Raw genomic sequence first — 27,060 nt, 5'->3', positions numbered from 1 at the left:
TAGAGATATATGAATTAATTTAACATAATGACAATGCCTTGTATTTATAAAATAACTTTCTTCTTCAATCACAACCTCTCAAGTCTTCCTGACTCCAGGCCTAGTATCCTCTCCACTGTACCTCACCTAACCACCTAATATAGAACATCCAGATAACTCCTGGGTATAATATTTTAGTAAAGGCACTGATAAACTGTCAAGCATCTAAAGGAGGTAAATTCAGAATAGTTAAGGGCTTTAGGGAACAGAGTTACTCTGTTTGGCCCTAAAGAGTAGGGCTAAAAATAATGAAAACTAGATGATGTAAAGAAACTGAAAGAAATTTGAAGCAAGGAAAAAAATAGTTATCAAAAAATGCAATGAGCTGCTTCAGAATATAGTACCCTGATCTTTTTTATAGGTCTTCAAGCAAAATACATGTTTCTACCTTGTCATCCAGCCTTTGCTTTTGGTGTGACCACAGAGCAGATTCTATTAATTCTTATTTCAATATGGTTTAGAGTAGGTAGCCTTTAAGGAATCTTCCATCATCATAATGAAAAGAGTATTGCATTTGCAGAAAGAGGACCTAAGTCCTAGTGCTGTTATATTCTGTGTATCTTTGGCCACAATGCTTATCTCCCAGAACCTTAGTTTCCTCATTTCTAAAATGAAGGATTTTGGACTAGATGACCTGTGAATTCCCCTTTCTACCTTTAAATATATAATAAAATAATTCTGTGAAAAATTAAATCTCTTTCTGACCTAAATTAAAGGAAAAATTTCAATCCCTAAAGAATTGTGTTTACTAGTCAGAGTGATTAGAAATAAATGAGTAAAGTAAAAAAAAAAAAAAACCCAACTAGAATACTTGGAGATTATTGTAAAACAAAAAACAAAACAAATAACAGCCCCACCCCCACCCCCACCTTTAAGATGAGACTCATACAAACGTCTGTAGGAAGTGACCTAATGTGCCTTTCATGGTTCACAGAAGAGGATGTTGCAATGCCTAGTCTAGGGTCTGTTCTTGAGGCGAGAAGGAAGATGACTGGATCATGGGAATAGATCCTGCCAGAATCTTAGTGCTCATTGTTTAGACGAATTTATAATGATTTCATCTCTGAAGAGGGCCTCTGAATAAAGTAGCTGGTGATTTGTGTACTAAGTGTAATGCCTTTACAAATCATTCGGGAGAAAAAAAAAAAGTTATGAAGACCAAAGAAGCCAGAAGCCAGAAGCACAAAACACTGCCATCTCTATGTAAACTTTAAAAATCTGAATGCTAGATAAAAAACCTATCACCAGGATGCTTTCTTTATGATTCTCATGCTATCCAACTTTGGAATGACCTGGGTGGTAGGAATATTGTTCATTTTTTTTGAACCTCTTCAGATCATTTGGAATATAATGCCAAAAAAAGGGAGAAATTCCCCCAAAGTTGTAAATTTTTTCCTATGTCATTTGATTTGACCTATGTAGAAAGTTCACTTATTTTCACATTTTAAAAACTGCATCAGTTTATTTATTCCAATAAGCTTGCCAATACCAGCAAAGGCCATAACTTTGGCAGCTGATATAAAGGTTAATGAAAATCACATATGTATCTTTATCCAGGCCAAATGTACAGTTCAATAACCAGACTTCACTGTCAATTTACAGAAATATGGGATTCTATAGAAACAAAGAGACAATTTTAAAAAATCAGACTGCTGTGGTGGAAAGAGCACTTGGGCTTAAAGTCAGAAGACTAGAGTTTAAGCCTCAACTTATTCATTATATGGCCATAAGCAAATCACTTAACATTGATCTCTGAATTTTAATTTCTGACCATAAAGTAACACTTATGTTACTTTTTTTTATCAGGCTGTTATAAAGAAAGCCCTATATAATATTTTGGTGCCCTATACAATATTTGATCGATTAGAGACAAGATGAAGCTAGTTAAAAATTCATTAAAATAATAAAGATTAGTCAAAATCAATATCATTTCAGAGATTTATGTATCAGTCAAAAAGGTATTCCCTTAGGGATTTCCTTAGGAATGAGTTTTTTTGGGAATTAATAAAGACCTTTCAAAGTCCTAGTATTTAGGAAACTCAAAGCCATACTCAAAAACACCAAATCTTTGGATTTTGTTAATTTTCCTGTGCTCAAAAATTAAGGGAAAAAAATTTCCTGACATAAGGATTTTTGTTTCATAAGAGGAAAGTTATTCCAGAACATATTAATAGTAAATCTGAAGTTTCCACTTTAAATCTTCTCCAGAACTCTTTGGAAATATTGGGCTGAATCAAAGGAACAAAGTAGGGAGTTGGGTATAGGAAACAGGCCATAAATGTGGGAGCTGAACAAAACCAGAAGCAAAATAAATTGATGGGGAAAATAAAGTTTCCCAAAGATCCAAATAAATTCTACAACAGAATCTATGGAACTTGTGAAAGCTTGCCTTACTCCAGTCATCTTGACACATTGCCTAGAATAAGGATTAACTTAAAAGCCCTTATCAAGCAGTTATATTGGGTATCATAAAAGAGGGAGGCACAATTTTAAACATATTATACATAGAGAAGTCAATTTTTTTTCTTCTTTTACTCTCTCTCTCTCCCTCCCTCCCACCCTCCCTCCCTTCCTTCTTTCCTCCCCTTTTTTCCTCTCCCCCCCTCACTAGATTGGCACAAAACCAAAAACTACTGTTTTTTTTTTCCCTCTCGAGGCTGGGTTTGCTTTGCTTAGTGTGGGAAAACCTTTGCCTAAGATTCTCTTCTAATGAAATAAAATAGAACTCTTTTCAGCTACACTCAGGCAAACACAAGCAAACCACCCCTTTCATTAGATGAAGCCTCAAATTACATGTAAACACTGGTTACAGGATTGCTGTTAATACTGCACATGCTCTGAAGAGTAGCACTATCTCCTGCTTCTGCACCAGGCAGCCGGGAGAAGCTCCCGAGTGGTGATTCTGAAAGCTCCCATTAAGCAAGCTGGGTGAGCAGGGATGACATCACTAAGGCCAGAGGGAGCCCTGGGTCCAACCACATTCATCAGAAATGACACTGGGACCAATTTATAGAACATGACTTCATTTAGTCTAGGCTGTGGTCTCTTCTTACCCACTGGAAAGAGTTCATTGTCATCAGACATGATTTAAGAAAGGTAGCTTCATTTGCTGAAGGTTCGACATTATATTTCAAAACCTGATTTTGTGTGCAACAGAAGGGAGCAAGACACCCTTGTAAGCTCTCTTGGCTTCAGGTTTTCCTCTTAAAGGAGTTCTTAGATTCAGGTTGGGAGTCAAAGAAAGGGGCAAAAGAAGATTTTACAGCTGAGCCACAAGGCCAAAATTTAAGCCATCTTCGCAGAGAGGTTACACAAATATACCTTTGTAAAAATAATGCTGTTGTCCATTTCATCATTGGGTGAAGGGAAGAGGTCGGAATCACTGCCAGATGGTCTTTTAAGCATACCCTGGGATGAGGCACACTCTCCACCCAGTCCAACTTCCAAGAAGTTCTCGCATCCTGCAAAATAAATATCATGTATAATTAACTCAACACTTTTTTGAAGGGTAAAAAAATCAGGCTTTTCTTTGTATTCCAACAGTTTGCCCGCACATGTTAGACGACTTCCAGAAAGGCTATAAAGGAAATATAGGCAGAGCTGAAACTTTCTGCTTGATAACCTCAATTCTAGGCATTTGGACAGAAACTACAGCTGTTTCTAGTAATTCGCCCTGTTTATACCACTAGAGTCACTCAAGGCATTTAAGAAGCTGCAGAAAACTTTTTGTCTATATGCAAAAGAGACAACTATAATTTAGAAGACCTATTCAATTTTTTAAAAACTGCCTACACATCAGTGTCTTCCACCTCTGGAACACTCTGGAACAGAGTAATCCCTTTGTAACCAATGATAAAAATACTGAGTTTAGTAATAAGTCATGAACTAATTCTAGTAATTTGCATTTATATAGTACTTTAAGAATCACAAAGACAATTATAAACTGGTCCCTTGTTAGGATTTTCTGGTTAACTAAAATATTAAAAAGGAAAACTAAAAGTAATTTTTTTTAAAAAGGGGAAAAATTAATTTCAAAATATGGTTACCAATCTTTGTGGGCTGACAGAAACACAGTGAATATTTCATTTTTCCTATGGTCCATAGAAATGATGCTTATACCAAAAAAAAAAAAAAAAAAAAAAAAAGTAAATATGGAGAATCTATTTGTCTCTTGAAAATGGTTGTCAAGTACTATGACAGGCCAAAGAATTTTGATAAATGATCTGTTGGTTTTTGATTTGGGGTAATTATTAGATTGACTCTCCTTCCCCCCCCCAAAAATGTCACAGTAATATAACCAGATTTTAACAATCTATTTCACAATCTCTCCTGATACTTCTCTGCACAAGAGAGAGAAATGTTGGTTGAATGACAGTAAGTTTTTAGATGTTTTTAGACCTGTCTGTACAATTGAACATAAAGAATGCTCAATTAATGGATTGTTGCCAACTTGAAGTTTGGAGCTTGAACCAGGCTCCTGTTGTTGTCTCTGTACTATTAAACATATATTACTGTTTGTTTCTTTGTTTTTAAATCAGTAGCCTAGGAGAGGATTTATAAAAATTCCAATCCAATTTGGGTGACAAAAAAGAGTAAGTTAATATGACAGATGGTTAAAAAATATTTGGAATTATACTGATAAGTTTGAATGTTGGTGTTACACCATAGATAACTATGTTATCTGAATAAAGACAATAAATAGATCTTGTAGTGTTTTACATACTAGTCAGACCATATTGAGATCTAGTAGTCCATTTTCTAAATAGGGGAAATGCCTATAGACTACCTAGAAGTGAGTAACCAGGAAATACATCATATACTATCTTGCAGAAGACAGAGTAATCTCATTTTGTGGTGCTCCAGATAATAAGATCATCATCATGGAAAACAGAAAGGGCAGTTCAACCATAGAATGAGTAACTACAAGTACACTACCATCATTAATGTTCTAACTGGATCTCTTCACTTAACCTTTCCTTAAGGCACTCCCTTGCCAGGCTATTAATTCTCTGCTCAAAAAGATTCAATGGCTCCCAGATGCCTTGGATAACATTACTTGCTCTAGCATTTTAAAGCTCTTCACAACCTGACTCTAGCCTACCTCCTCGTGCTTCCTATTTATTATTCTACATATTCATACATATTCCTACATATTATACATCTATAAATCTATTCTGACAACACAAACATTTGTTTGTGTAAAACATTTCATTGTCTTCCTTTGTATTTTTATGCAAGTTATCCTTCATGCTTTTCCCACTCTAATTTCTTAAAAGATCCCAGAGGGCAAGAGATTTCTTATTTTGTATCTATATAATCAACAACGGGGAATAAATCCCTGGCACATATTGGCAATTTAAAAATGCTTACCTATCTCCAATTTTGCTCAATAGTTAACTTGTCATTCCTAGTATTCACAAAAAAATTTGATCTATGAAGAATGTTACTGAAGGGATGCCTACATGGTGTTGGAATTAGGACCAGACATTGAAATAAGTTCCTTCTGCATTTCAATTCAACAAACTTTTACTACGCTTCATTGTGTATAGTATATTAAGGTATGTGAGGTACAAATTTAAGTAAAATAGTTTCCTCCATAAAAAAGATTTCTCTTCTTATCACTTGAATTTATTTTATCTTGTGTATGAGTTGTATACATTCCTAAAGAATGTAAGCTCCATGAAGGCAAAGATTTGTTTTTGTTTTTGCATCCCTAGCACAAATTAAGTGCTTACTAAATGTCTCCTTAAGTAAGACGGACCTTACAGTCTAGGAGACAGGTGTCATACATATAAAACTATATAACTAAAGAAGAAGGGATGTTTATTTTACATCCCCTTTTTGTGATGTGTCACAGAGATAGGATAAATGGTTATATATCAATCCTGGGCCTAGAATCTGTGTGCTGCCCTACTCTTCCTTTTCCTTTCTTCCCAAACCACTGTTTCTTATAATTCTGTAATTTGTATGGAAAATACTGAGAGCTTGAGAAAAGCTAAAGGAAGCATGAAAAGAGGCAAAATGGAAAAGAAGAATGAAATCTGAAAGAGACTACTTCAAATTTAAGTTAAAATTTCAGTTAAAAAATTGAACTCCACAAGTTGGATGGGCAAATGATTTCTGCATATGATACCCCAAAAGGAACAGCTTTGCCTTCTGCTGGCAGAAGGCTGATTGGAAACATTCATATTCAATAGATCATTCATGCCTCATAGACTCCAGACAGTGTACTGGATCAAGACTTATTAGTGGGTGTGGTCTTTCCACTCTTTCTCACTTGGAAAATCTGAACCTTCAGTCTGCAGCTGAGGGAAAATGAGGAGTAGGGAGAGAATAGAAAGGCCAAGAAAAAGAAAAAGCTGTAACAGCAACTATGCCTTTGCTCACAATCTTGCTGGCTGCCTAACAAACCATGTCCAAATTCCAGACTGAAACAGAAACCAGTTTAGTGACGTTCCAAAGGAAAACTCATAAGGAAGCTCCAGATTCAAGGCTGGTGGAACATCATCCCCCAGAAAAAAAATTCAAGTAGGTATTAAAATAGACCTGAAGTCAAGAATGGGTCAAAGGGGACACAGTGAGTAGGATAACACAACAGTATCAAACCAAATCTGGAGAGTTGGAAAGAGGAAAAAGGAAAATCTACCCATATCCTGTGTGATTTACACAGTAAAAGGTTCCAAAAATGAAAGAAATGTTTACTAATCTTCCCTTCTTCTAAATGAACACTCTTTTACGTCCGACACATGGAATTTAGAAGTTTTCCAATTACTGTAGTCCAATATACACTTAGAATCACCAGTGAGACATCTGTTCAGTCTTAGTGGGACTTAGTTAAGGACACTCCTAAAGTACATATTTAGTTCTAGGTAGCTCATTTTAGGAATGATACTTTAATAAATAGATAGTGTTCAAAGTAGAATAGCAGGATAAGAAAAGTGACTCAGGCTAAGCAATGAAATTCAGAAAAAAAATTCATACATAAAATTTTGCTAATCTGGAAAGTGAATATGGGAAATTCAAGATTTGATCTTATGAAGGATGATGATCAGCTTCCTTAAATACATGAATTAAATATATGTTCAGATAATTCACAAAACCTCATTCTACTATTTTATGTTTTATGCATATTCCCTCAAGACCTAGTATAATGTCTTTTACACAGCAGCTGATTAATCAATATTTGCTGAAGGCATGAATGTATGAAAGCAATGTGCTTTACCCCTTGCTTTGGGGCAGATTTTGCTGTTTTGAAACTGAAGGAGACAACTTCAAGGTTGGGGAACTGGAAGAGAAGGAAAAAAGCATTTGTATAGTACCTACTGTGTGCCAGGCACTATGCTAAGTGCTTTACAATATTATCTCATTTAATTCTCACACAACCCTAATAGGTAGTTGCTATTATATTGATTTTTACCATTGAGGAAACTGAAGTAAACAGAAATTAATGTTGTATAGCTTAGAGTTGCATCGCTATTAAGAATCTGTGGCTGAACTTGAACTTAGGTCTGATTCCAGACCCCAACTCTTTCTATTTCCTGACCCTATGTTGTTTTTAAGTATTTTTGGGATAATAATACAACTAAGTGGAAGATATTCACAAAGTCTCTGGAGGATGGTGTATTTCAAGAAATTATTTAACTTACTTAGTCTTAAGAATGTATGACCCTACAGGTAGAGTTTATCTGGCTAACCCATCAATATAGAAAGAGTACTGGCACATGGTAGGGATACATTCAGTCATTCTTAAAATACATCATGCATAAGAGGAGAAATGAATGAAGGTTACAATAATTTAAGAGTACTAGGACTAAATTCAGCCCAGAGTGTAGTTTATCATACTTCACCTGACATTTACAATAAGACTCTCTTGTAATCACATATTAATTCATTCTGCCACCACCCCTAATGAAGTAAGATAGTGACCTCTTATAGATGGGGAGCATTGAGTTTGAGGGCTATGATCTACGTCATGGAATGAGTCAGTGGTTAACTCTAGATTAGAAGCTGGCTTTCCTAACCATAAGTCGTAAGCTTAATATGCAAACATCTTGTGTCTTATATTAAAATATACTCTTTTAAGTCACTAGTCAGGAGAATATTTCAAATTATCAGGAAAAGGATTAAGATTAGACAGTACTACCAGCATGGTTTTTAATGACTGCATGGATTTACCTTTCTTTCTGTATACCCCCCCCCACCTCCACTAAAACAGTTCATACCATGTATTTGTATTATGCAGTTGGCTTCAACAGCCTCTTAATGACTCATAAAACATATGTGTGAAGTTTATTACTCTACAAGTCAAGCTGAGTAATTACATGTGCTTATCCTCAATTCCTCAAGTGGTAAAGATGAGTGCAAACAAAACATCCCAAATTACATAAGTCTAATTCTTTTTTGTGCTAGGGATATGTAGAAGGAGAATAAGATTCAAAATAAAATATTTTGTATTTATAGAAAGATTTGGTTATCAAGTTACCTATTTCTTTGATTCTATTCTATTCAATTAAATTCAAATAAATTCACCAACTGAGGAACTATTGCTTACCTGGATTATGTTTGGAAGTCAACAGTGATGGATCTGGGCATGGCTCTATTGTACACCAGCTTTCCCGGTTTATCTGAGGGAAGAGAAAGAGAGAAATTAATTTCCAGACAATGACATGGCTAACTCAGTTGCTTAAAATTTAACTTGACCTCTAACACCATTCCTCTTGCTACAATCTAGAGTGAAATTATCTCAAGAACAAGAATTCCTTAAAATGACATTGCATGTCAAACAGGTATTGTATTCAAGAAAGGCAGATGTGAATACTGAGCCTCAGTAAAAAAAAAAAAAAAAAAAAGTATGTGTGAGCAACAGAATGAAAGTGACACTGAGGAAGAGTCAAAATGGAAATGAACAAAACCACAGACTACAATAGTTAAACCCCAATTTGATGTCCTAAATCTCAAAGATTATTAATAAAACATAAAGCAAAAAAACAGCTTCTAACAACCGAGTCATCTACTCCCAAATAAAAGCCCCGTCATTTTGTTATCATACTGTTCTAACTTTGCTGCAGATCAAGTTCTTACCTCTAAAAAATAAAAAAGCATAGTTACTGAATGATGCAAACAAACAATAAAAAATCAACACTTTTCATCTGCTCTGAATCAGATTTTCAAACTGAATAAACACATTTGATATATTTTTTATTTCATAATTATTTAATAATTTAGAGTACTTATATAAACTGGAAAAAATTCAGAAGACTTTTGGGTTAAACTTTTTTTTTATTTTTTTAAATACATATTACTACTTTGTGAATCATGTTGGGAGTGAAAAATCAAAGCCAAAGGGAAAAATCATGGGAAAGATTAAAAAAATAATAATAAAACCAGGGGAAAAAAGTGAACATTGTAGAGGGCTGAAACTCTTGAGTCGATGCACTGAGGTCAGGACAGCTGAGCACTTGAGGCTAACTACCGATTGGACAATACTCTATGGGCATATGCTTGGAAAATGGTCCTTCCCACTATCCTGTGCTGGTTCGATGATTGGTCTATACAGAGGCTTGTAGGAAGGATTAAGAGGTGAAGTAAGACTATCCAGGGTCACTTTGACCACGGACCAGGAAGAAGGTGGTTGCGGAGATCCTACTTCCATCCCTGTGGTGTTCTCTTCTTTAAAATATAATGGTTCTCCAGGAGATCATTAAACACTTCGAAAACGATATTGTATGAGGACATATTTTGATGGAAGTGGATTCCTTTGACAAAGAGACCTAACTGAGTTTCAATTGATAAATGACGGACAAAAGCAGCTACACCCAAAGAAAGAACACTGGGAAACGAATGTGAACTATCTGCATTTTTGTTTTTCTTCCCGGGTTATTTATACCTTCTGAATCCAATTCTCCCTATGCAACAAGAGAACTGTTCGGTTCTGCAAACATATATTGTATCTAGGATATACTGCAACATATCCAACATATAAAGAACTGCTTGCCATCTAGGGGAGGGGGTGGAGGGAGGGAGGGGAAAAAAATCGGAACAGAAACGAGTACAAGGGATAATGTTGTAAAAAAAAATTACCCTGGCATGGATTCTGTCAATATAAAGTAATTATTAAATAAAAATTATAAATATCTATCTATCTATCTATCTATCTATCTATATAAAAATGGTTCTCTCTGAGGGAGAGCAGGTTTCTTGGGGAGGTTTTCTGGAAGAAGCCTTGGTTTCAATTAAAAGTAATAATTACTCCAAAATGCAGCCAGGTGACAAAAGTTCAAATCTTTTATTGCTTCCTCCAAAATAGCCCGGTTAGTTTTTTTTGATGGCCTATGTCTCTGCTTGGTTCCAAGAACTCCCTCCAAATGTCTCCAAATCCAAAGGTTTGTCCTTCAGCCTCCAGTCAGCATAAAGGTGGAAAATGGAATGGATCTGATTCCTCTAGCTCAACTCTGAATGTCTCCAGTCAGCACCAAGGTGAAAGTTGGAATGAATCTGTCTTGCCTCCAAGAGAGGGCTTCTGGATCTCCCAGAATGCTCTGTGTCTGTCCCAGAGTGCTCTCTGGCCCTGAGAGCTTCTTGTTTATATGAGCTTTCTAAAGGTGTGAACACAAGCATTGTTTCTATCAGTTCTACTTAGTACTTTGTTTCAAGTTCTGGCCTATAACATCTCCTTCTAAGATCAGATCAATCATACTGAACCATGCTAAATTAGATAATTACTGTTTCTATCAACTCTAATGACTTAACATTTGTAAGGATTCCAACACATCCCCTTCACTTCTACCCCTAAAGACCAAGAATAAAGACTAAAGACTTTTGCTTATCCTGACTCCAGTTGATTCTAAGGTATCCTGGGTGCTAGTGCGGTCATCACGTTACATAACATGTATTGATTTATATTCATTCTCCTTAGTTGTTTTTCTAGGTGTAGATAGCATTTTCTGTCCAAAGTTTATTGGAATTGCTTTTGCTTACTGAACCACTGAGAAGAGCCAAGCCTTTCATAGCTGATTATTGCCTATTCTTGATGGGGGTGTGAAACTGTGTTCCCTTTTGATCTGTAAAATTAACACTCTAAAATTGTGTACTCTTTGATCTACAAAGAAGTGAAATTCGAGTGTCAGGCCCTCCTGGGAAACATATCTCCCCAGACAAGTTAAGTGGTATCATCCAAATGGGCCATTTCTAAGGCAAATCACCTACATATTTGATAGCCAGATCACCATTCAAATTCAGGCTGAAAATGCCTTCAAAGTAATTTCAATTGGGAGACCCTGGTATGATCAGTTCAAACTGCCTCCAACACCCACCCCCCTTTCCCACCAAGATCTACTCATAAAATAGGTTGCTGTTTGCTCATTTCTTTGCAGAAGATCAAAAGTAGAATCCTCTGCCTCTTTGGTAAAGCTACAAGGCTCCTCCCTGCTGAGAAGGCACTCTCTTCTCAGTGCCAGCCTCCATTTCCCTAATAAGACTTTGCCACTAAAGAAGTGAGTTTTTCTAGCAAAGCTAACTTCTCATCCAACAATAAACTTCCTTTTTTGACACCTAAAACTCTTCGGGTTTGTGAATTCTTTCACAAAGAACCTGCACCTCCAACCAAAAAGGGATTTCCACAAGTCTCTGACTGCCACTAGAACCCCTCATTCTTACTGTTATTATATTGTTACTGTTATATGTATTCCTGGTTCTGCTTGTTTTGCTCAGCATCATTTCACGTAAACCTTTCCAGGCCAAAATTAGTTTGTTCTAAAGTTAGTTTGTTCATTATTTTTAATAGAACAGTAACATTACATTATCTTCATATACTTGCTCAGCTATTCCTCAATTGATGGGCATCTACTCCTTTTCCAATTCTTTGCTACCACAAGAAGAGCTACTACAAACATTTCTGCACATACAGGTCCTTTTCCCTCCTTTATTATTATAGACTCAGTAATGTCACTGCTGGGTCAAAAGATATGTACAATGTGACCTTCTTTTGGGCATGGTTCCAGATTGCTCTGCTAAATAGTTCACAACTCCAAAAACAATATATTAGTGTCCCAGTTTTCCCACATCCTCTCCAACATTTATCATTACTTTTTCTTGTCATCTTAATCAATTAAGAGGTGTGAAGTGGTACCTCAGAGTTATTTTAATTTGAATTTCTCTAATCCATAGTGATAGAGAGCATTTTTTCATATAACTATAGATGTATTTAATTTCATCACCTGAAAACTGTTCATATCCTTTGACCACTTGTCAATTGGAGAATGATGATTTTGAGGTTATTCTTTTTTCTTTTTAATTAAAGCTTTTTATTTACAAAACATATGCATGGGTAATTTTTCTAGCACTGACCCTTGCATAACCTTTTGTTCCAAATTTTCCCCTCCTTCCCTCCACCTCCTCCCCTAGATGGCATATAGTCCAATACATGTTAAATGTTAAAATACATGTTAAATCCAACACACACACACACACACACACACATACACACACACACACATTTATACAGTTATCTTGCTGCACAAGAAAAATCAGATCAAGAAGGAAGCAAAAGAAAAACTGAGAAAGAAAACAAAATACAAGCAAATAATAACAGACAAAGTGAGAATGCTATGTTGTGTTTCACACTCTGTTCCTATGGTTATCTCTCTGGGTGTAGATGGCTCTCTTCATCACTGCACAAGTGGAAGTGATTTGAATCATTTCATTGTTGAAGAGACCCCATGTCCGTCAGAATTGATCACCATATAGCCTTATTGTCGCTGTGTATAATGACCTCCTGGTTCTGCTCACTTCACTTTGCATCAGCTCATATAAGTCTCTCCAGGCCTCTCTGAAATCATCCTCCTGATCATTTCTTACAGAATAATAGTATTCCATAACATTCATATGCCATAACTTATTCAGCCATTCTCCAACTGATGGGCATCCAGTCAGTTTCCATTTCTTGCCATTACAAAAAAGGCTGCCACAAACATTTTTTCGCTCCTTTAAGATCTCTTTGGGATACAGGCCAAGGAGAGACACTGCTGGATCAAAGGGCATTCACAGTTTGATAGCCCTTCGGGCATAGTTCCAAATTGCTCTCCAGAATGGCTGGATGTATTCACAATTCCACCAAGAATGTATCAATGTCCCAGTTTTCCCACATACTCTCCAGCATTCATCATTGTCTTTTCCTGTCCTTTTAGTCAATCTGACAGGTGTGCAATGGTATCTCAAAATTGTCTTAATTTGCATTTCTCTGATCAACAGTGATTTGTTTTGGGTTATTCTTAAGCAACTATTGTACTAATTAAGGGGAGAGAGCATTTTTGTACTACTCATTCCAATTTGTGGCACTGCCCTACACATGCTAAAACAGAAGAAGACATACAGAGGCCTTGGGGATAGCACTGTTGCCAACCCAGTAATGAAGCACAATAGGAAAATGCCAATTCAAAACATGTAAATAACTGTTTACAATAGTCTACAATAATAACAAAATGAAGGCACCAGTAGAGAGTTTAGTGATATGCCTTTTATTTCAAGTATGTTGCAAATGTAAATGATTCAAAATAATAAACTAGTCTGCAAATGTAAATGATTCAAAATAATAAACTAGTCTCCTGGGTATGTAGACAGGAAGTAGTATTCAGCAAAACTGAAGGCACAAAGACATGCAAAACATGCATGTATGTGGACAAACCCAAGAAGTATATGAACACATTTACCAAAACCTCTCACACAAATAAAGTCAGATCTAAATAACAGAAAAAATATCAATTGCTTATAGGTAGGCTTAAAAATGACAATTCTGCTTAAATTGATCTACTTGGTCAGTGCTATACCAATCAACCTGTCAAAAATATTTTATAGAACTTGAAAAATAATAACAAAATTCATCTGGAAGAACAAAAGGTCAAGAATATCAAGAGAATTAATGAAAAAAAATACCAAGGATGATAGCTTATCAGCACCAGACCTAAAACTATATTCTAAAACAGCAGTCATCAAAACCATTTGGTACTGATTGAGAAATAGAGTTGTGAATCAGTGGAATAAATTAGATACACACAACACAATAAGCAAGGCCAACAGTAATCTAGTATTTGATAAACCCACAAAACTCAAGCTTCTAGGATAAGAACTCACTATTTGGCAAAAATTGCTGAGAAAACTAGAAAATTATATATTAGAAATTTGGCATAGACCTCTATCTCATACCCCATACCAGAATAAGGCCAAAATGGGTACATGATTTGGGCATAAAGGGTAATACCATAAGCACATTAGGAGAGCAAGGGATAATTTACCTATCAGATACATCTTTGGAGAAAGGAGGAATTAATAATCAAAGAAGAACTAGAGGACATTATGAAAGGCAAAATGGGCAACTTTGATTACATTAAATTAAAAAGTATTTGCACAAAAAAAGCAACAGAAACAAGATTAAAAAGGAAGTACAAAGCCAGAAAAAAATCTTCACAACCAGTACTTCTAAAATATATGAAGAACTGTGTCAAATTTATAAGACCACAAGTCGTTCCTCAACTGATAAATAGTCAAAGGATGTGAAAGAGATGATTTTCGGATAATGAAATTAAAGCCTTCTGTAGTCATATGAAAAAACTGCTTTAATCACTATTGATTAGAGAAATGCTTTAATCACTATTGATTAGAGAAATATAAATTAAAACAACTCTGAAGTACCACTTCACACTTCTCAGAATGGCTAAGATGACAGGAAAAGATAATGATAAATGCTGGAGGGGAGGTGGGAAAACTGGGACACTAATACATTGTGGTGGAGTTGTAAACTGATCGAACCATTCTGGAGAGCAACATGGAACTATGCCCAAAGAACTATAAAACTGTGCATGTCCTTTGATCCACCAGTGTCATTACTAGATCTGTATTTCAAGGAAATCATAAAGGAAGGAAAAGGACCCATCTGTACAAAAATGTTTGTAGCAGCTCTTTTTATGATAGCAAAGAATGGGAAAAGAAAAGATACCCATCAATTGGGGAATGGTTGAACAAGTTGTGGTTTGTGAAGGTAACAAAATACTACTGTTTTATGAAAAATGATGAACAAACTGATTTTAGAAAGACCTGTAAAGATTTACATAAACTGATGCTGACGAAACAAGCAGAACTAGGAATACATTATATAAAATAACAGCAAGAATGTGAAACGATCAACTGTGAAAGACTTGGTTTTTCTCAGTGGTTCAGTGATCCAAGGCATCCAGAAAAAGAACTAAGGATAGTGAATGTAAACCAACACATGCTATGTTCATTTCTTTTTTTCTGCATTTTTTTTCCTCTCTCACAATTTTTTTACTCCTAACTGATTTCATAAAGCAATTTGTATCAAAAATTAATTATTGGCTGAAAAATATACAAGTATATGAAAGGAATCCCAAACACTTTTTTCTTTCATTCTTAAATAATCAAACAGCTCTATAAAATTTGCTTTACATACATTATAGGACACTTTATCAAAGGGGAATTTCTTAGCTCAAAAGGAGAAATGATTAAACTAGGAGCCAAAAGTTATGCTGGTTCTTGTGGGATGAGTTTAGCCACCAACAAAGCTATATGCAAGTATAATATAGATATAATTACACTTGCATACAATCTTAGAGAGACACTCAGTACAAGGCCAAGCTGGGATTCCATCCCAGGGACTGATATCAAAGCTACTACTCTTTCCATTACATCAGGAGGATTGTTTTGTCCCTAGACAGAAATTGCTGACAAAGTACAAAGAGAAATGTACAAAACTAATTTTTCTCCAATGTCCTGCCTTTAAAATCTTTTCAAAAAAAATTTAAAACTTCCCATGGTTGGCAAAAGAGATAAGCATATAGGTCTGGAGTCAAGAAGACTTTAGTTCAAATGTGGATTCAGACACTGACTAGCTATATGACACTGGGCCAGTCATTTAACCTGTTTACCACTTTTCTCAACTATAAAATAAAAATAATAGCACTGACCTTTCAGGGTTATTGTGAGATCAAATGAGATACTGTTTGAAAATGTTAATCATAAGAGTCTCATAGATAAATGCTAGCTAACATCACCATATTACCGTCATTGGAAGTCTATCTTTTAAGGTCTATGAATCTTTTAGCAGAATGTTTTTAAAAATATAAAAATATTTAGAATTACAAAAAACAATTATTATATGTATGTTTCTACAAAAATATTTATCATTAAATATGGCCATATCAGAGTAAACTTTCTTCTCAGAAGAGATGTTTTAGATGAAGACATTAGATGAATATAAATTTCTCATTTGAGCCACACAATAACTCTAAGAAGTAGGTGCTATTATTATCACCATCCTTTTTTGCAGTTGAAAAAAACTGAGGCAAATAGGGGTTTAAGTGATTTTCCCAGGATCACACAGCTAGTAAGTACCCAAAGCCAGATTTGAACTCAGATTTTCTTTACTCTAGGTCCAGCAACTATCGCTCTCACACATTGTGAAGTTAAATTTCAAACTCACTAGAGTTTGAAGAAATCATAAGATTACTCCCCCCTGCCAAAAATCATCCAGTTTAAAGAACACCACAAAACAACCCCTTTTTTCTTATCCCCTTAGTGTCTCCTGGTTGTCTCTCAATCCTTTCCAGTCAAAAATCACGCTCACCTCATTGTCTTCTAATCTCCTCCAATAAAAATCCAGATGTCTTAACCCTTTCATCTTGGTTTTGTTGTTGTTGTTCATTCTTTCCAAATTATATATTAATTGGGTAAAAAACCCAAAGTTCTGGGTCCTTGGCTCCTGAAAGCCTTGGTTCCTGTTTGTTATGCAACTGGCATGCAATGCTTAATAAACTGTTGTCTGGATGACACCAAATTTCTTTATTTCAATGTAATAATGTATTTCTCAAATTTTGTGAATAATAGCATAGCACTTTGCACAATGTCTTGCACAAAATAGGGGACTCAAGACAATGAATGAATTAACAAAATTAATTTTTTTAAAAAATTAAATCCTATTTTATATGCATTAAGGAAGCCTTTCTGTACATGCTGAAACAGAGCATTTATACAAACACTACTGTAAAGTGGATAATGCTTTTAATAATCATTTTCTGATTATAAAGTTCTTGAATATAAAATTTTTTGGGATAAATACACTTGTATACCAATAAACTTGGCAATATTAATAATGCAATTGGAATACGGAAATAACATTTTTTTCCAGCAATATTAATTAAAAAAAAAAACCTGTCCTCTAGAAAAGGAGGAGAGCCAATACTTTTCTTTCAAAGAAAGACTTAATCTAGGAATTGGAATTATACTAGCATACAACCAATACTTAAAATTCATTTATTGTCCATTGTTCCATCCATCCAAACATTTATTAAATACCTACCACTTTGTTAAGTATATTTATCAGAGGAAGTAGAGGAAATATATGGGTAAAAAACACATAGTCATTGCTCTAAAGTAGACTATAATCTGTTAGTAAGAGGGAAAGACGTCACAGGAGAGCATCTACTGACATGTTCCCACAGGATTCAAAATAATCCATCATGTACAATATGATTTCTAAAATAGAGTCTTCAATCACCTACATCACACCAGAAAGAAATCAGAGATCTTGTTGAATTCTGAGGGGGAAAAAAAGCCTCAATTACTAAAGATGTCACTCTGGATCCTTGTTATCCAAAGAAATAACCAACTGTTCAGATTTAGATATTTGGTCTATTTCAAGACGTGAATCACAATTTTCCTCTTCCTCTCCTCCCCAGAATGAGTCAAATTTGAAGAAAGGGGTTTTAAGACTATAGTTCTGGGGAAATCCAGTGTTTAAAATTACTCTTAATTTATCTAGTCCAATGGGGAGAATATCCACTAAAAGTCACATTTTAAAAGTTATTTACAGGTGAGAATTATGTTTAAAAAAACAAACTAATAAAAGAATAGCTATCCCAAAACTTTATTCAATAAATGTCATGTATACACACACACACACACACACACACACACACACACACAATGTATGTCACATATATATTATGTATGTTTCTCTGTATGTGTGCTTCAGTTCTCTATAATAGCCAGTTGAAGAAGGAGTGAGAAAAGAAAAGGGAAAAAAAGGGCAATGAAAGAAAAGAAAAGGGTGAAGATACTGGAAATGGGGTGAGAATAAACAAAGAGTATAGAAAAGGGAAGATTGAAAAGGTACAGAAAGGAGGACAGCAAAAAAAAAGGAGAGGAAATGAGAATGAGAGCACAGAAAAGACAAGGGGATTTTTTTTTAACCTTTTCTATTCATAAGTACAAAAGACTTCAAAGCATCTTTTGATATCTAAATGTCTTTTAAAATTAGTGACATTAGTCACACGATTCTTGAATACAACTTTTAAAACTTTCAGGCTATCATCTTCTCAAATCTTTGTTGCAGAACGTTTGGCAGGTTTGAAATTCATAAATGCAAGCCATAAATATTGGTTTAGAGCATTCAGGGGACATGGAATAAAAAATCATGGAAATTAAGCCTATTTCCATAATAAAAATATGTACCATGAAAGTATTATTGATATATAACTTCATATTTATATTAAAGTGAGCCATCTCTAAAACATTGGTGAGTGATCCTGGGTAAAATACAAAAAGTAAGATTATAATTGATATAGGGGGTTTTCTCATCACTTCACTGTATCAATGAAATCACAAGTTTAGACCAAAAAAATAAAAATTTCCTATTTAGTATTTCAAAAAGAAATAGAACAAGCATTGAAATCTCCTCACAGAACTCTAGTTCACACGTCTTATGGAACATAGATGGGGATATGCAGAAGCTCCACTCTGAAGGTAAGAAGTGAATAGCTCAAAACTGCTAATATGAAGGCCAGATGAAACCAATCTGTATCTGGGGCGGGAGATCAAAAGGCTTCCCAATTGAAATATCAAAGAGGCTTCCTTGTTAAGTTAGGAGGCCTCAATTTGAACAATAGTTAATCTAGGTGATATTTATGTAGCATTTAGCTGTTTTCCCATTTGAACCTCACAACAACCTTGTATCCCTCATTTTACAAGTGAGGAAACTGAAGCTGGTAAAATCTAAGTGACTTTCCAGGGTCACAGAATGTAATGGTCTCTTCTCTCTCTGGAAGCCAGTTTCTTGGGGGGCTTCTGGGAGCAGCCTTAAGTTTCAGCTTGGAGTAATAATCACCTCAAATGCAGGCAGCTGTTAAAGTCCAGTCCTTTACTGTCTCCTTCAAAATAGCCCAGTTAGTTTTTGTAGAGGTCTATCTCTCTCCTTGGTTCCAAGAGCTCTTGCTGCTAGTCTTTTGCCTCTGCCAGCTTCAGCCTCTAGCTCTTTCCAAATCCAAAGCCTCCAGCCAGCAGAAAGATAGAAGTTGGAATGAATCTGTCTCCTCCTCCAAGAGTGGGATTGTGGGTTTCTGACTTATGAATCTCCCAAAAGTCTCTAGTGGCTATGAGAGCTCCTCCTTATATATCCTCTCTTAAAGGTGTGCACTCCAAAGTTGTGAACCAAGCATTGTTTCTAAAATTACAGTGACTTAGCATCTTGTTTCAAGTTCTGGCCCATAGCATCTCCCGCTTTCTTTTGATTTAGAAGATAGGTGGTCATGATCTCCCTGACTTCTCAAAGAGGTGAGAAACCCCCCAAAGAAGGTGATCACATCTTCCCTGACTGCTCAAAAAAGGAGTGAAAATACCATAAAAAGGAGGTGATCACGCCCTCCCTGACTTCTCAGGAAGGGAGATGAAAACACCAAAGGAAATGGGAAATCAAATCAGATCAGCAGGTTTCTGAAGGGGCTCACTTAAAACAGGAATACATAAATGCATCAATATGGGAGGTATTACACATTGTTACATAAATTACATATAGTAACATAACACAGGCTAGTAGTGATGTAACAAATAACATGAATCACCATGAGGAATTACACATGCTCATAAGTCCTAGAAATAGTCCAAAAGGAATCTATTGTCCATTAGTTCATGTGCTAGGAATCCAATAATTCCTGCAAGTTTTGAAGTTCTGCAATAGTCTCATCAACAATTTTTCATCTCAAGGAATCCAATGATTCCTGCTAAGTTTTCAAACGCTGCAACAGTCTTTATCAACAAGTTTTCATCTCAAAGAATCCAATGATTCCTGCTGGTTTTCAAGTCCTGCTACAGTCTCATCTTGTGTTAGGGAATCCAATGATTCCTGAAGATTTTCAAGTCCTGCAACAGTCTCATTATCAGCCATGCTCTTTCAGTGTCAGATGTTTCTTAGATCTTGTCCTTTGTTTTGAGGTTTTTCTCCTTTTCTATCTCTCTCCAGGTTCTCATTGCCACCCATCTGTTTCCTTCCCCATCTATTCCTTCTTCATCTATAGGAATATAAGCAAACTCTTTCTCCCAAGCAGTTAATCTATCTAATTCCCATCTATTTACCACTTTCTAAATCTCTCCTTATCATCTGGCAATTACATCAGAGCGGTTTGCACTGGACACTGCCCTGCTGGTTTAAAAAGCCTGTATTCTCCCCAATTGTAATCCCTTTCTGCTATCTGATTGCTTTTTGGCTGACTGATCACATCAGAGTCCTGACCTTCTAAAGACTCTCTGGGTATAAACTCCACTACTATCATGCCCCACCTGTCTTTTGTATGATATCTTGGAGCTGGGTCCTGATTCTCATTTCCCTTGGTCAATCTACAGTCTGAGGCCCAGTGGAAGCCTCAGTTGCATTTTTCCACACTGAAAACATCCAATGATTTTCTCTAGAAGTCCCTTCCCAAGAAAGACTCTGTCTTCCCATATTCATCATAGTCTGGATATAAGCATTTGTACCCACTGTGGCACAGCGTCTTATTATCTCCTCTAAAGGAGCATCTTTGTGTAGTCTCCTTATAATTCTTTTACAAACCTCATTGGCATTTTCCTTAGCCAAATGTTTGGTCATTATTTCTGTAGCTGCACTTTCTCCAGTGGTTCTTGTGACAGCTGTCTGCAAACGTCCCACAAAATCAGCAAAAGGTTCATTGGGGCCTTGCTCTATTTTTGTGAAGGCTTTACTTCCATCTTTCTATATGGGGAGGGAACCCCAAGCTTTTATTGCAGCCTTAGAAATTTGCTCATGCACTGTGATGGGATAATTAATCTGTTCTGAATTCTCTCCATACTGACCTTCACCTGCTAGTCAGTCAAAATGACTTGCACATTAACTCCTGTTTGCAGATTGCCTTACATAATTCATGATACTCCAAATCCACAACAAGTTTTGTCCAAGTTCTAAACATGTCTTGCTATGGATTTCCAATCATTAGGGATTAGGATTTCATAAGCCAAACTATCTAGTAACATCTTAACATAAGATGATGTAGCCCCATAAACAGTGAAACCTTTTTTCAAATCCTTAATTTTTTCCAAATCAAAAGGAGTGTATCTTCTCCTTTTTTGGCTTAAAGAGTCAATCGCTTCAATCACAGGGTATGCATTTATAAAATCAGATCCATCCTGTCCTTCATTTTTTGCCTTAATTAATGCCTTTTCTAATCTTGTCACAGGCTGCTTCCTAGGTGACTCTGTTTGTGTCACTGCCTCTCCTCCTCCTCCTTCTCCCTTCACCCATGAAGGGTTAATTGAGGGAAGTAGGTCAGGGGATTGGGAATGATCTAATTTCTCCTGCTGTGAATTCTTGTCTGATTCTTCATCCTTTTCACCTAGTTTAGTTGGCATCTCCCCCTCCTGTTCTTTTTTTTCCTTATTCTATAACATATAATTTCCTAAAGTCAGTTGTATTAAATTATAAATTAAATTATAAAGCCAGTTGGAAAGTCAGGTTCATTATCATTATAGGATTGACAAAGTTGCTCTCCTACTAATTTCCACTCTTCTAGATCCAATTCTTTTTCCATAAAGAACCAAGGAGATTTGTACTGTTCAGTTTCTAAAAGTTCAGTGATCTGCTCCCAAATTATAATCAAACCTTGGTTTTTCATAATCCTGACAATGCTCTCTACACAATTTCCTTGAAGAGAAGGTTGTTTTCTAAACAGCTACCTCATTTTAGATGAAATTCTACTTTGGTTCTTTAACAAAGTTTCCTTATTGTACTCACCCTAATTTCTGGGTCGAGGAGACTTTTCCACTGGAATCAGGATCAGAGGCTTTTCCAATGAAATCAGGATAGTGTCTGTCCCACATTCAGGCGCCAAAATGTAATGTTCTCTTCTCTAAAGTGTAATGTTCTCTGGGAGCAGGTTTCTTGAGAGGCTTCTTGGGAGCAGCCTTAGTTTCAGCTTGGAGTACTAATCAACTCAAATGCAGGCAGCTGTTAAAATCCAGTCCTTTACTGTCTCCTTCAAAATAGCCCAGTTAGTTTTTGTAGAGGTCTATCTCTCTCCTTGGTTCCAAGAGCTCTTGCTGCTAGTCTTTTGCCTCTGCCAGCTTCAGCCTCTAGCTCTCTCCGAATCCAATGCTTCCAGCCAGCAGAAAGGTAAAAGTTGGAATGAATCTGTCTCCTCCTCCGAGAGTGGGATTGTGGGCTTCTGACTTATGAATCTTCTGGACTGAATCCTGACTTGTGAATCTTCCAAAAGTCTCTAGTGGGCTTGTGGGAGCGCCTCCTTATATATCCTCTCTTAAAGGTGTGAACTCTAATGTGTGAACCAATGTATGAACTCTTTCAAAGGTGTGAACTCCAAAAGTGTGAACCAAGTACATAAGCACTGTTTCTATCAATTCCAGTGACTTAGCACTTTGTTTCAAGTTCTGGCCCATAACAACAGAGATAATAAGTATTTAAAGCAGAATTTGAACTCAGATCTTCCTGGGTCTAAGACCCGTACTCTACCCAGTTGGACAGTATAAAATGGAAAGACTTGGATACCAATTCTTTTTGAGGCATAACTCTAGATTTACAGAGTCAAATCTATATATGTCATAGAACACTGATGAAGAAAGAACTATGTCCACTACAAAGCTCTTCATAAGCAGGTGGTAGTATTATAAGAAGAAAAATGCCCAGCATTTTATTATTGGAATTCTTCATTTTGCTTTACTTCATAAAAGTAATTATTCAATACATTAAAAAAAAAAAAAAGATAAACTGGATGATGCAGTGGATAGAGCCCTGCCCTGGAATTGGGAAGATCTAAGTTCAAATTTGGTCTCAGATACTTAACACTTATTAGCCAAGTGACCCTAGGAAAGTTACTTAACCCCAAATGCCTAGCAAAAATAAATAAAATGGGAAAAAAACAAAAATAAATATAATTCGTCATTTTGACTTTTTTCAAAATTCTGATGAGACCAAAGAAGATAACTGGAGACATTCAGCCAACTGACACTCCCCTGCTGAAAGGGGAGGTGGGAGTTTTGTATTATCACAGGGACCAGGTCAATGGACCAATAAAAAAAAAAAAACCAAAAAAAAAAAAAAAAAAAAAAAAAAACCAAGAGAACCCAAGCTATGCTCCTCAGCCATAGAAAGAGGAACATACCTTATACTGTTGGTCTCCATTCATTAGTTCTACAGCTGGAATGAAATAGAGAAGTCCCATTCAAGTCCAATCCTATCATTCTGGGAATTAGGAAACTGAGTTTCTGAGAAGTTAATTGACATGCCCTAGAACACCTAGATAATAAGATATCAAACTGTGAGTTGAACTGAGGTCCTCTTATTTGAAATCTACTACTGTTTTCACTATACCAGGAAGCCTAGAATAAAGGAACTATTTCAGGTTTGCATCCCAATCAATTTTGTTCTTTCCATACACTTAAGGCATTAAGGCAGTCTGTCATAGAAACATGAGTTTAGGCACTAAAACATTAGGCTGAAGTACCAGAGTCTCTGGCATGAAAGTCAAAACGCACCTCTCTTAAGACTATTTCTATAGCACCACCTATACACATAAACACGGGAAAAGTGGCAGTCTCTTCCCCCAATGGCCACAAATCATTTTTGTTTGTTTGTTTTCCCATCAATCCTAGTAGTTTTTAGAACAGTACTGTAGGGAGAAGTACTGCATAAACACTGTTGCGCCATAACCCCCACAAAAAGTTATAATGTTCTAGAATCCAGAGCTATGCTGTTGGGGGCACTTTCTATATCCCAAGCTAACTAGTTCAAGGATTTTAACTGCAAAATGCTAGAGTAGTTTAATATAGCACAGCACAACAAAGGAGAAAATGTGCAAGGCAGTCCAGGAGACAAGAGGAGGGCTGCTCAGCTGCATTCTAGGCCACATGGGAATCATTAGTGGTGGCCAGCTCTCATTTCCCTCTATCAAATGCAAAGAACTCATCTTTGATGGCTCCTTCCACTCCTTCCCATGGCTCAGCAGGATTTGTAAGAGGAACCACAAGAAGCCCATTGACTTCCATCTTTAAACCACTCTTTTCTTCTTTGGGAATGGCTAAACATCACTATTTTATGCTCCCAGGTTTTTAATCTTGCTTTCCTTCCTTCTGCCTCAAAAAGTACATGGTGGTGATCTCTAATTATAAAATGCTCTCTGGCACTGACTCATCCCCACCCTCACCCCCCAATACTTAAATTGTATCCCCCAGTAAAATTTTATAAACTTGAATGTTTGAATTGCCTCTCCTTCCTCTTTTTATCTTTAGCAACAAGCAAGGTGAGTTGCACATGGTATACCTTGTTGGACTGAGCTAGTGAAAAAAGGAATATTATTCTTAATTCTAAGAAAGTAAACACTTGCTGGAGAAAATGGGAATTTCTAAGAGAAAACTTGTTAAGTAGCAGGAGGTTGACTCATGAATGGACTTATAGGGAATCAGCTTCTGTCATTCCAGATATTTTCCTCGGAAACTTTCTCTTGGGGTTGAGTGTAATATATATGAAACATAATGTAGCTTCCTACATAGATAATTCACTTCAATTCAACAAGAATTTACTTCCCACTAAGGAAAGGCACTATGCTAAGGTACTATGGACCTTAAAAAATAAGACAAAACCCTGTAGTCTCTATCCTTGTCCCTATGCTACTGATAACCCTGAAATGCACAATCTGGAAAGAGCTTTGCTGATCATTGGCTCTAATTCTGTTATCACCAAAAAGTTCACTAACTTGCTCAAAATCACACAACTGGTAACAGGAGACTAGATCTTCATTACAACTCCCAGGTTTAAATTTTCACTTTAAGTAATATTACTTATATTTTGAGTCTTTTAAATCCCAAACTTCAAGATACACTATATTTAGATAAGGTCCCAGGCCCTCCGACACAAAAACCATGGCCTAGACTTTTGTTGTTAACACTTTATTAATTATAGTACACTTTTTAGGCAATTGAAGGTAGTGGCAGAAAAAAAAAAGAAAAAATAGAAAAAAAAAAAAAAACCTGTAGCCAAGAACAACTTAGTTCAGCAAATAATTTAATAGTGATCATTTTTCTTTGTACTTGTTAAAAAATAAACACTTCTATTTATTTGTTGAGTACTTTCATTGTTTATTTATCTGTTGTGAATTCTGACACCATCTGGCACAAGAGGATAGATGCACAGCTGTGTTCTCCATAATAGTTTCACATGAAGAAAAGTTTTATGTTTATACTTCAAAGAAACTGTGGAGGCTAGTCTCTCACTACAAGTGTATCTTCCTTTAAGAGTTTTATAAAGTCCTTTAGTTACTCACACACAAAGATGGTTCTTTATATTACCAAAAACAAACAAATAAAACAAACAACAACAACAACAACAGCAACAACAAAAAACAGAAAGATTTAGGTGGGAAAAGCAGAGATACAGCAGATGCAAGATGAATCTAGTTAACTGTTAAGTTTAACTATTAGTTTCTTTATGAAAGTCTATTATGTGAGGAGCTTGAGTTCCCTTTTTTCTTCAATAGTATTTTATTTTTCCAAATACATGTAAAAATAGTTTCCAACATTCATTTTTCTAAAACTTTATGTTTCAAATTTTTTCCCCTTCCCTCCCTTACCACCCCCTCTCCAAGACAGTAAGCAATCCAATATAGGTTAAAATATGAAATCCTTTAGTTTTGACTCTTATGAAAGGACACACATGATTAGAAAATAAGTATGCTACTCATATAGAAATAGTATTACCAGCTGACAGCCTCCACACTAACATTGGCATTCATAAAATAGGCCCTCAGTATCATAAGCAGATCTTCTGCATTGATATGGATGATTTGTGGTAAATAGATAGGGAAGAAATTAATCTATTTGTACCAGTGGCAGTACCATAGGATCACCAAATTAGAGCCAGAATGGACCTTAAACCTAATCTACTCTGACCCTTCATCTTATAAATCATCAGTAAAAAGCCCAAGGTTACATAGGTAATAAAAAGGAGAACTAGGATTCAAGCTCAGATCTCCTGTCTTCAAATTCAGAATTTTTCTTCACTATCCCAAGCTGCCCTCTTCCACTCACCAACCCCCACCACAAGTATTACACCACTGCATCATTTTTGTTCCAATTTTTCCTTTGGCCCTCCTAGAAAGACAGAATTTGTGAAAACAAAATATTTTAGGTAGATAAATGGTGTTATTCCAGTCTTCCTGCATGTTTAAGATCAGAATACTCTGCTTTGCTAATGCTGCTCTGTTCCATCTCCAGAACCCCAGAGTGACCCCTCTGGTTCCACCCTCATCTACTGTCTCTCTTCCTATTCTCAGCTTCCAAGAATTAAGATTATTATCTTAATAAAGCTGACTTTCAAATCTACCTATTTGAGTCTAATCTCTCTTCTGAGTTTCAGTATTACATCACAAGCTACACCTATTTGGACATCTTCAATTAGACATTGCACAGGAATCTCAAACTTAGTATCTCTTAAACAGATCTCACTGTCCCTTCTAATTTGTCCCTTCTCTGTATTTCTGCTTCTGTTGAAATTTAGCACTATCATTCTGGTCACGTAGGTCCATAACTTTAAAGTAATTCTTGCTTCCCTTCCATTTCCTGTTTCTAATCAGTCATCAAGTCTGGGTGATTCTACTTCCACAACATAAAACCCCCATCTATCCCCTTCTCTGCATTCACATGACCACATCTCCTGCCTAG

At 36.0% G+C, this 27,060-nt stretch overlaps 1 protein-coding gene across 1 annotated transcript in view; it reads right to left on the bottom strand.

Moving 5' to 3' along the window:
- Positions 1-27,060, bottom strand: part of AKAP13 (A-kinase anchoring protein 13) — a 209,310-nt gene that overhangs the window by 83,648 nt on the left and 98,602 nt on the right. Inside the window, exons 6-7 of the mRNA XM_051981057.1 lie at positions 8,591-8,663; positions 3,361-3,500 (exon numbers count right to left, since the gene is read on the bottom strand). Of these exons, the coding sequence (XP_051837017.1) occupies positions 3,361-3,500; positions 8,591-8,663 (213 nt within the window). The remainder of the gene's footprint in view (positions 1-3,360; positions 3,501-8,590; positions 8,664-27,060) is intronic.

This window comes from Antechinus flavipes, chromosome 2, assembly GCF_016432865.1.
Source record: "Antechinus flavipes isolate AdamAnt ecotype Samford, QLD, Australia chromosome 2, AdamAnt_v2, whole genome shotgun sequence".
NCBI lineage: Eukaryota > Metazoa > Chordata > Mammalia > Dasyuromorphia > Dasyuridae > Antechinus > Antechinus flavipes.
This window is presented reverse-complemented; position numbering and strand designations above follow the sequence as displayed.